The 11,845-nt window shown below is 46.1% G+C and overlaps 1 protein-coding gene across 1 annotated transcript in view; it reads right to left on the bottom strand.

Annotated features, from left to right (window-relative positions):
- MROH7 (maestro heat like repeat family member 7) overlaps positions 1–11,845 on the bottom strand; it is a 50,480-nt gene that overhangs the window by 38,142 nt on the left and 493 nt on the right. Inside the window, exons 2-3 of the mRNA XM_002915751.4 lie at positions 5,760–5,794; positions 3,726–5,001 (exon numbers count right to left, since the gene is read on the bottom strand). Of these exons, the coding sequence (XP_002915797.2) occupies positions 3,726–4,926 (1,201 nt within the window). The 5' untranslated portion in view covers positions 4,927–5,001; positions 5,760–5,794. The remainder of the gene's footprint in view (positions 1–3,725; positions 5,002–5,759; positions 5,795–11,845) is intronic.

Genomic DNA, 11,845 nt, shown 5'->3' with positions numbered 1-11,845 from the left:
CCAAACTTTACATCGGAATCTGGGGATGTACTGTATGGTGATTAACATAATATAATAAAATAAAAAAAACAAAAAAAAAACAAATGGTTCTGGGAAAACTGGATTTCCACATGCAAAAGAATGAAGTTGGGTCCCTACCTCACACTGTACACAAAAGCTGACTCAAACAGAAAGATTAAAAGCTAAAACTATAAAACTGTTCAAAGCGCGCATAGGAGGAAACCTTCATGACATTGGATATGGCAATAATTTCATGAATACAACACCAAAAGGACAGACAATAGAGGAAAAAATAAACCAACTTCATCAAAATTTAAAATTTTTGTGCATCAAAGAACACTGTGGGGGCACCTGCATGGCTCGGTGGGTTAAACATCAGACTCTTGATTTCGGCTTGGGTCGTGATCACAGGGTCGTGAGTCGCTCAGAGCTCAGCGCAGGGTCTGCATATCCCTCTCCCTCCTCTTCCGCCCCCTCTCCTGATCATGCACACACATACATGTGCTCACTCTCAAATAAATAAATAAATAAATCTTAAAAAAAGAGAGAGAGAGAGAGAACACTACCCAAGAGAATGAAAAGACAACTCACAGAATGGGAGAGAATATTTGCAAATCATGTATCTGATAAAGAAAAGTAGCCAGAATATATAAAGAACTTCTAAAACTCAACAACAACAAAAGACAAACAACCAAATTTGAAAACGGGCAAAGGACTTGAATACACTTTCCTCAAAGAAGATACACAACCAATAAACACATGAAAAGATGCTCAGCATCAGTCATCATCCGAGAAATGCAACTCAAAGACACGAAGAGATACCACTTTACAGCCTTCAGAATGTCTATTATAAAAATATTTTCAAAAAAAGAAAAATAGGGGCGCCTGGGTGGCTCAGTCGTTAAGCGTCTGCCTTCGGCTCAGGACGTGATCCTGGAGTCCTGGGTTGGAGCCCCACATCAGGCTCCTCTGCTGGGAGCCTGCTTCTCCCTCTCCCACTCCCCCTGCTTGTGTTCCCTCTCTTGCTGGCTGTCTCTCTCTGTCAAATAAATAAATAAAATCTTTAAAAAAAAAAAAGAAAAAGAAAAATGGCAAGTGTCGACAAGGAGAGATTAATAGTGCAGAAATTGGAAACCTTGTACATTGCTGGTGGAAATGCAAATTAGTACGGCCGCTCTGGAAAATAGCTTAGTGGTTCCTCAAAAAACTAAACATAGAATGACCAGGTGATCCAGCAAATCCACACGTAGGTATGTAGCTAAAGGAACTGAAAAGGATTCAAAGAGATACTTGCACACTGATGTTTATAACAGCAGCATTATTCACAATAGCCAAAAAGCAGAAACAACCCAAGTGTCCATCAATGGGTAAATGGACAAAAAAATGTGGTACACATCTTGGAATTTTATTCAACCATAAAAAGAAATGAAGTACTGGCACGTGCTACGGTATAGATGAACGTTACGTGAAATAAACCAGACACGAAGGGTCAAATATTATATGATTCCACTTCCATGATCTATCTAGAGTAGGCAAATTCACAGAGAAAGACTACAGTTTAGCAGAGCCTGGAGAGAGAGGGATGGGGGGCTGTTGCTTTATGGTATGAGCTTCTATCTGGAGTGATGAGAAAGTTCGGGAACTAGGGAGCGGTAACGGCTGTACAACACTGTGTGACCAATGCCCCTGAATCACTCACTTGACCACGCAGTCACCATACGACCGAGCAAGCCTACTCCTAGGGGTATACCGAAGAGAAATGGAGACACGGCCATACAAAATTTATGCATGAATGTTCATGGTAGTCCTAGTCAAAATAGCCAGAGGGTAGAAACAACCCAAATATCTATCAACTGATGAATGGAGAAACAACATGTGGGATACAGTGGAATATTATTCAGTCATCAGAAGGAACGAAGTACTGATCCACGCTACAACATGAATGAATCTCGAGAACATTATGCTAAGTAGAAGCCAATCACAAAGGACCACATATTGTATGACTCCATTTATATGAAATGTCCAAAATAGATATATAGGGACAGGAAGTAGATTAGTGATTGACTAGGGCTGGGGGTCACGGGTTGGGGATGACATCTAAGGGGTATAGGATTTCTTTTTGGGGAGATGAAAATGTTCTAAAATGGATTGTGGTGATGGCTGCATAACACTGTATATTTTTAAAGCATTAAATTGTATCCTTTTAGTGGATAAATTTTATGGTTATATGAATTATATCTCAATAAAACAGTTTAAAGAAAAAATTGACTTGCAGGGCACGTGGATGGCTCAGTCGGTTAAGTGGCTGCCTTTGGCTCGGGTCATGACCCCAGGGTCCTGGGATTGAGCTCCAGATCAGGCTCCCTGCTCAGCCGGGGGTCTGCTTCTCCCTCTGCCCCTCCCCTTGCTTGTGCCCTCTCTCTCTCTCTCAAATAAATAAATAAAATCTAAAAAAAAAGAGAGAGAGAAAAGAAAAAACCAATTTGCATAAAGTTCCTCTCTATCGTCAGCAGCACCAGCACAAACTAGGAATTGTATTAGAAAATAAGATATGGGGGCGCCTGGGTGGCACAGCGGTTAAGCGTCTGCCTTCGGCTCAGGGCGTGATCCCGGCGTTATGNCCTAGGAATTAACCCACCAAAAACAAAAGCGGTAGACCTTTATGGAGAATTTTTTAAATTCTAGGAAAGAGTATATCCTCTATAAAGGAAAACATGAATAGATGGAAAATTAATAACATTCCAATAAAAATGCCAGAGAGACCTTTTGAGGACTTAGACAAATGTATTCTAAAATGGCATATGGATGGATAAAAAAATAAATAAATATAAAATGCACAGAGAAGGGGCACCCGGTTGGCTCCGTCAGTGGAGAACGTGACTCTTAATCTCGGGGCTGTGAGTTCAAGCTCCACGTTGGGTGTAGAGAGTACTTAAAAAAAAAATCTTTAAAAAAATTGTTTTTCATTTTAAATAAAATGTATATGGAAGAATGAGCGTCTACTAATAGCGTCCAGGGCACAGTGTGGATGCTATTGTCCTCAGAATAATCCCGAGAACTTCAAAGAGGAATTCTCACCCTACCAGACACACATTGTAACTTTGTAAATCCATATTTACAAAGCTATGGTATATTTTTAAAAATCACAATATGGAGTTGGTGCATGAACAAACAAAAATATTTGGAGACATAAATAATTGGGAAAAGATCTTTACAACATCAAAAATCAATAAGGGATTCATTTGCAGAACCCCTATGTATCCCAGCTGAGTGAGGCGCAGACAGGACGTCAAGCTTCACTCCAGTGAGGATGTCAAACACTCAGCAGAGGTGAGCTAAGCCTAGAGCCTGCCTGCCCCACGGGTCAGACTTGAACCTGAGAAGCCAGGTCTGAAATGGAACTGGAAAGAAAGAGGCATACATTTTGAAAGAAATGGATAGTTATGTGACTCATAACTTGGACATAATAAAAGCGTTATGATATGGAGATATTTCAGTTAGGGAAATTGAAGCTCAGAGAGATTAAGTCGTTTGTCCCAAGTCACACAGCAAGCAGAGGCTGAGCTCTAGACCTCTCGTTATAATTAATACGTTGCATGCTGTCCACTGTATGCTGCTCCTTCTTCTTCCCACTCCTCTTCTCTAGCCTCCCTGCCCTACAAGTCTGAATACAAAATTCTTCCAAGGTAGTGGCTCTCTGGGGCTGTCGCCCTTGCTGTACTCACCTTCTGGGATGCTTTGGAAGGCTGTGGTGTCCTCGTCTGTGGTATTAGAGGTGGGGAACCCCAGCGGGAACTGACCTGTCTCAGTGCTGCCCATCTCGCCCCAGCTCCCCAGATTCTCATCCAGGGGTATGGCATGGACGCTGCTGTCCTCGGAATAATCCTGCTGGCTGCTCAGTGTCAGGGTGGATGTGTCGCTGAAGATGAGGCTGGAGCCCAGGCTGACAGTCTCATTGGAGCCCAGGATCAGGGTCATGCCCGAGGCTGGAGAAAGGGTGGAGTTGGGTCCGCGGGTGCTGGAGTGCAGGCTGATACCATCACTGGAGCCAGGAATCAGGGTCAAGCATGAGGCCTGAGTGATGGTCATGTTCAAGTCAGACCTGGGATTGCCATTTGAAGCCACGTTGATGGTTCCCTTGGAACTTGTGTTCCAGGCTGCCCCAAAGGCTCTTTTTGAGACAGACCCAGAGATCTTATGTGAAACCACAGTGATGGTCTCGTTGGCATCTGGGATCAGGGTCCCACCAGAACCTCGAGCTGCATGCAGGTCCAGCTTGGAGGTGTTTTTTGAGCCCACATCAAGTATCGGGTTGGAGTCCAAGTCCAGAGAAGAGTTTGAGGCTGGAATAAGGAGTGCTTTCGAGCCTGGCCTGGAGACGCATTGGCCCACAACCAGGGTTTCTCTTGAATAGGGCCTTATAAATGGGTTTGCTTCAGGCCTGGAAGGATTGGAGTTACTCTGACCCAAATCAAAAATCTTGCTTGAGAGGGAGTTGAAAGCCTCCTGAGAATTGGGCCCTGTGTGGCTCCCTGAGCTCAGACCCTGGGCCTCAGTAGAGCTGGGGGCCCTCTGGGAGTTAGGCCTCGAGACGTGATTTGAACTTGGGCCCAGGGCTTCACCTGAGCGGGAATTGGTGATTTGGAGGGAGGCGGGGCCCGCGGTCCAGCTGTCAACAGGCCTGGGGGTGTGACCAGTCACCAGGCCAGGGGCCTCATCTGAGACAGGACTCAGACTTGGATTAAGGTCTGGAACAAGAGCTGAGCCAGGATTCAGGGGTGGGTTCACGAGAGGAACAAGGCCCATGTCTGAGTGGGGCCCAGAGATGGTGCCGGAGGCTAAATCTGAGACCTCGGTGAGGCTGAGACTAGGTGTCACCTTCGAGCTTTCACAGAGGACCAGACTAGACCCTGGGCTCAGAGCCATGCCCGGTCTGGTGGTCTCTCAATGCCACTGCTCCCTTCTCTCCGATAGCCAACTGTTGAGCTCCCTGCAATGTGCCTGAGAGGGAAAAAGGCAAATTCAGCATGCTTCACCTTCTAAGTCATGCTTAATACCTTTCCATGGCTCCCCACCATCCTTAGGATGAAAGCCCTTGCGTGACTTCTCAGGTCCTTTGTGACCACACCCAGCCCACCCTTCCAACCCCATCTACTCAGCTCTGCCCCTTGCATTCTGGGAGCCAGCCAGATCCCCTGGGTTTCTCTGACCGCACCCAGCTTCCTCTCGGCGCTCGGCCCTTAATCAATGCAATTCCCTTGGCTTGGAACCTCTTCCCGATGTCCTTTTCCAAGTCCGCTCCTCCTGGCAAAATATTCAACCTACTTTATTCCAGTGACCCATTTCGCGGTCTAGCCTCTAGTAGAGGTGGCCGCAACCACGCTTATCTTGTCCCTGGGACACGCCCAGCCTCTAGCGCACAGTGGGAAGTCCATAAATACTAGACCAAGGTAGCAAAGGGGAAGGAGGTGGCTCCTGAGGGTTTACCCTACCTCCAGCCTAAATTTCTAGAACTATCCTGCAGCTGGCTGTGGCACTGGATTCCCAAAGCAGCCCCTGGCAGAATTACCCACCGGCCCTGGCGGTTTGCCTATTCTGGGTGAGGCGGGCTACCTGGAGGAGAACCTGGGGCGGTCCTCAAAACCACAGCCCACCTCACACCAGCAATCTGACTGCCGGGCGAACTCCCCAACCCTCCCCCACCCTACCCCACTTCCGCACTGGGGCGCCTCTCCCTGTGGGAACCAGGGACAGCTCACCTGCATTCATGGTGTTCTTAAGCAGGACTGGGCCCCTGGGAGGAGACACAGAAGAAGACCGAGTCAGGTGAAGTGTGTTTTCTCAATGCTTGCTGAGCAAAGTCTACAGGCCAGACATGCACATCTGCTAACCAGATCTGCCCTACACACACACACACACACACAGAGTTCTGGAAGTTGGGTGTTATTGCCCCATTATATACTTAAGGAAGTGGAGGTCAAGGAAAGGAAGGTCACCCACCCTACCGGCTCTCAGGGAAGCCAAGACCCTCTCTTTATGCCAGTCAGCCACCTAAACTCCTCCATGGCTTTTTCCACTGTCTTCAGGACAGCGTCTCCAATTCTCAGCAGGACCTAAAAGGCCCTTCTGTGTCTGGCTTTAGCGCCTCTTTCACTCCTCCTGCCCCTCCATACTCCCTTCCCCCACTCCATTCCACCATCCCTCAATGCTTCTGTGTTTTTCCGAAGAGCCAGGCTCCTGGGTTCAGTCTGGGCCTTCCAGAAGTTGGGCACACCCTTCTCCAGACTCCTTCCCGGCTAGCCCCTATGGCTTCACCCTTCGAATTTCAGCTTAAGAGACTTCCAGAGCCCCCAGAAAGGTGAGGTCCACTTGTAAGTTCCCAGGGTGTCTTGTCTACTTGTCCCTTGTTGGCACATAATAATATCTGGTCTCTCCACTAGGCAGCAAGATCTCAGAGAGTCAAGCACAGCACCTGGCACACAGGAACTGTTCAGTAAATAAGCTGCTTGCTTCATCGTTTCATGTCTTCTTCACTCATTCATTCGTTCGCTAGCTCATTTCATCGCGTATTCATGTATTATTCATTCACACACTAACTCATTCACTAAATCGTTCACTCATTCTATAAATTTTGCGGTGTATCTTTATAGCTTGGCTTTGGACCGACCATAGATTTGGAGTCATATGGCTCTGGATTCCATCCCAGTTCAACTTTTACTAGTCTGAGTGAGCCTGGCCAAGAGACTTTCCCCCAATGGCCCTCATCCCGCTCATCTCTAACATGGGGAGCGACAGCCTGCCACCCAGGGTGGTGGTGGTTTCGGGCCTAGCACAGAACACACGGGCTACCGAAGGCCCTCTCTAAATGATGGCTACCCTTCTGGCACTTTTCGCCAGGCACTGTGGCCAGAGAGGAGTAAGACGCCGGAGCCCAGTGGGAGCTGCCTTCATTCATGCACAGCTTTGCACCCCGCTTCAGAAGCCGGACGTGTCCACTTGCCCTCAGCACCAGATCTGATCTGACCCTGAAGCTAATGAAATTTAAAAATTCAGGACTCCTGGCCTACACAGTCCCTTTCCAAGGGTACTGTACTTAACTTTGTGTTCACAATTCTGTCTTCTTTTATTTAAAGAAGAGCCTAAAAAAAATCTTCAGGCTCCAAAAAACCCTAGATCTTCCCTTCATCACCCCTCCCACCTGTGTGCACGCGTGCGCACACACACCCACACACACCACAGTTATCAAAGAGACGCATTTTCAACCTGGAAAAATATGCATCAGGTGAAGCCTCTGAGGCTGTGCATAGGATTTTAGAAGGCCCACATGGTCTGGGCTGTGGAAGAGAACAATCTCTACCCCTCTGACATAGCAGGTGCATAATACCAGGTCACTGGGCAGAAAGCTACAGGTCTTAACCCTGCCTGACCCTCCCTCTTCCGTGAGAAAAGAACAGGTCTCCCCCATTCTTCTATCCCCTCATCCTCTTCTTTCATCTCGCAACAGATAGACAAGACTTCAGAGCTGCCTGCCACTGACAGGAGCAGCCCATGTCTTACCCTCTGCCAAAGGGACGTTGTGCATTCGGAAGAGCGATGGTTGTGGAGGGGCTTGGGTGGGACACAGCGGAGCCAAAGGAGCTCGCTACTGACTCGGCAGCCACAAGCTACCTCTTGGCCTTTGCTTTCCAAGACTTAGGGTCCCAAATAGGGAGGGTAGAGGACAGCTATGAAACAGGTAGCTGACCCTGTCTGAGACTGAGAGAATCACTGACTGATTCCCATCCTCTCTCCTCAGTGAACCCTTCCAAGCCTTGAACAGGGTTGTTGGAGCTCTCAGGGGGTGTAACTCCCAGTGGATCTTCCAGTTCCTCGTGGTGAACACATTTACCAGCTATATGGGCCTGGAATATGTTAAAGCACTCACACACCTACGTGTGCACACACACATCTGACACTGGGGTGCCTCACACCTAGAGAATCCAAAACAGAACTTGCCATCTTTCTCCTAAATCAGACCTTCGTATTCTCTTCCATTTCTAGAAACGGGCTCTACTATACAAGCCAGAAATGATATCATCCTTGACTACTCTCCTTCTCATTTGCTGCATCCAATTTTGGCCAAGTTCTGCCAAGTCTGGCTCCAGAAAAGCTCCCAAATATCTCCCCCTATCTCCATCACCACTGCCAGACCCTAGTGCAGATCCCATTGCCTAAGACCCCTATATGTAGGGACTGCTCCTAAAAAACCATTTTCCAAATTGAGCTGCACATATCTTCCTTTAAAATTGCATTCAATGGTGTGGTGCTGACATAAGGATAGACATACAGATGAATGGAACAGAACTGAGAGCCCAGAAATAAACCTATGCATCCACGGTCAATTAATTTTTGACAGGGTTGCCAGTTCCATTCATTGTGGGTAGAATAGTCTCTTCAACAAATGGTGGTAGGACCACTAGGTTTCAACATGCAAAAAAATGACCTTGGACCCCTACCTCACACTATATACAAAAATTGACTCAAAAAGGATTAAAGACCTAAATATAAAAACTAAAATTAGAAAACTCTTAGAAGAAAACATAAGGGTAAATCTTTACAACCTTAGATTTGGCAATGGTTTGTTAGATGTGACACCAAAAGCACAAGCAACAAAAGAAAAAAAGTAAGTTAGGCATCACCAAAATTAAAAACTTGTGCATCAAAAGACATCATCAAGAGGTGAAAAGACAGCCTACAGAACGGGAGAAAATATTTGTAAGTCATATAACTGATGAGTCCAATACCCAGAATATATAAGGAACTTTTTTTTTTAAGCAGGCTCCATGCCATGTAGAGCCCAATGTGGGGCTTGAACTCACAACCCGGAGATCAAGATCTGAGCTGAGATCAAGAGTCAGATGCTTAACCGACCGAGCCACCCAGACACCCCCAGAATATATAAAGAACTCTTAAAACTCACCAACCAAAAGGCAAGCAATCCATTTTTAAAATGGGTAAATGAAACTTGAATAGAACACCTTTCCAAAGAAGATATACAAATATTTAACAAGCACACAAAAATATACTCCACATCACTAGTCCTTAGGAAGATGCAAATCACATCCATGATGAGACATTATTTTATACTCACTATAATTTTTAAAATGGAAAATAACAAGGGGCACCTGCTGGCTCAGTCAGCAGAGCGTGCGACTCTTGATTTCGGGGTCATGAGTTTGAGCCCCACACTGGGCAGAGAGATTACTTTTAAAACGAAAACTTAAAAATTAAAAAAGAAAGAAAGAAAAGAACAAGTGCTGGCAAGGATGTAGAAAATCAACAGCCTCAAACAGTGCAGATAGGAATGTAAAATGGTGTGGCCTCTGTAAATACCAACCTGGTGGTACCTCAGGGGGTTAAACAGAATTAGCACACGATCCAGCAATTCCACTCCTAGCCATGTACTCAAAAGAATGGAAAATGGATGTTCCAACAAAAACTTGTACAAAAATGTTCACAGTTGCACATTCACAAGAGCCAAAGGTGGAAACAACCCAAATGTCCGTGAACTGGTGAATGGACAAACTAAATGTTTCTCCATGCAATGGAATATTGCTCGGCCATAAAAAAGAATCACATGCTGATACTTGCTAAGTAAGGACAAACTGAAAATATAATGTGAAGTGAAAGAAGTCAGACACAAAGGCCACATCGCGTAGGATTCCATTTATACGAATATCTAGGCTAATCAATTCTAGCAAGACTAAAAGCAGATTAAGGCAGCTGGAGAGAGGTTGCCAGGGACTGAGGAAAGAGGAGAATGGGAAGGGACTGCTTGCTGGGTACAGGCTTACCTTGTGGAGTGACAAAAATGTTTGGGTACTAGATAGTGACGATGGTTGCACAACACTATTAAGGTACTAAATGTCACTAATAGTGAATTTTATGCTATGCAATATTGTGCCACAATTTTTTTAATGCATGTACCAGGCAAGAGGGTGTAGACTCACTTTTCCTGCTCCTCCCTTCCAAATACAACTAAATCTCCTGGAAATGATTCAACTGACCACCATCAATGGACTCTGAAAGCTAAGAAGAAGGCAGTGGACTATCTAGGAACCTCGGGACTTGAGGGATGACACTGGATGCATTGCCCAGGGTTTTCTTTTTATCTCCCATGTATCCCAGAGGGTGCACCAGAGAGACCTGCAACACAGATCTGCCTCAGACACCTGTGATACAAAACAAAATATCTAGCACTCCTAGAGTTCCGGAGGAAGAAAAGTATTGAAAACATTCAAAGGAGGAATAGTTGAAAACATCCCAAACTTAGTGAAGAGGATATCCACAAACAGGATAAACCCAAAGAAATCCATGCCCAAACGCGTCATGATTAAACGTCCAAAAACTAAAAACAATGGAAAAAATCTTAAAAGCAACCAGAGAGGATTACATATGAGAGAACACCCATTCGAATGACAGAGGACTTCTCATCTGAAACCAGGGAGGCCAGAAAGAGGTTGCACACATTTTTCCAGTGCTGAAACCAACAAACAGACAAAACCTGTCAACTGTGAATTCTAGACCTGGCAAAACTCTCCCTCAGGAATGAAGGGGAAATAAAGATATTCTCAGACAAAAGAAAAATGCATGCCAATCCAACCATGCCATTCCCCTGTAGAACCCTCTGGGACTTCTCATGGGTTTTCAGATGATGGGGTGTAGGTAAAGCTTATATTTTTCATAAGACAGATTTCTGGACCTCTGCTTTGTACCTCTGAGGGGGCTAAGGAATCAGACTTATCAAGCTCTCCCCCTTCCCCTCCCCGAAGTGATTATCACATAGCTGGTGGGTAGGCCAATGGTGGAGACACCCTGGTCTACAGCGTGATGGCTCTGTTTCTTTTACCAGGACCCTCAGCCCACAGGCCTGGCGCCTCTATCTCTCCAGCTACAACCATTCCCCAGTCCCACACTCTCAACTTCTCCCAGTGCCTCAGATGTGTTGGCCTCCTTCTTGACTTGGGGCCTTTGTAAATACTCTTTCCTCTTCCTGTAAACTTCCCCAAGATTACCCATCTAACCCTCCATCACTTTTCCCTGGCTAACATCTAACATTTTAGATGCCAGTTGAGGAGTCCCTTCCTCCAGGAAGTCTTCCTGGGACCCTCCAACGTGGGTGAAATGCCCTTTGCACGCCTTCACTCTGTTCTAGAGGACCACTCTGTTTACTCATGTGTCGCCACTCTAAAAAATGAGCTCCTCAGTCTGGCTATCTTATCACCCCTGTTTCCCAGCACATGACACAGTGCCTAGCACACAGGGGAGGTTCAGGAACATTCGTGGAGTGAGGGAATGGATGGATGGATGGATGGATGGATGGATGGATGGATGGATGACAACTCTTCAAGATAGGTATCATTATCCTCACTTCCTGGCATGTTAATTCAGACTATTCAGGAATCTAAAGTAATGTTGGCAAAGCCCCAGAAAATGGCAGTCAAACCCAGGGGAAGAATTCAAACCCAGGTCCTTTCAACTGACAGCTTTTCCTACAACACCCCAGAGATTTCTGAGCCATGAATCACTCAGTGAAGCCACATCTTCCCATTTCTCATTCCCCATTCCTGCTGCCACTCAGGCCCTACCCTAGAGGAGAAGTCCAGTGAAAACAGCACAACTCTCCTGATGCCCGGTTATGATGCGCAAATCCAGGGCTTTGTGGTCAGCTGGACCGGAATTTGAAAGCTACTTGGTCTCTGACCAGTAGTGTGAATGTGGGCAGGTGGCCTCACCATGCTGGGCACCGGTCATAATACTCAATCCGTAAAACTCGTGTGGGAAAGAAAATGGATAATGCACATAG

The sequence above is a fragment of the Ailuropoda melanoleuca genome, chromosome 2 (assembly GCF_002007445.2).
Source record: "Ailuropoda melanoleuca isolate Jingjing chromosome 2, ASM200744v2, whole genome shotgun sequence".
Taxonomy (NCBI): domain Eukaryota; kingdom Metazoa; phylum Chordata; class Mammalia; order Carnivora; family Ursidae; genus Ailuropoda; species Ailuropoda melanoleuca.
The sequence above is the reverse complement of the archived record's forward strand: the minus strand, read 5'-3'. Positions and strand labels throughout refer to the sequence as shown.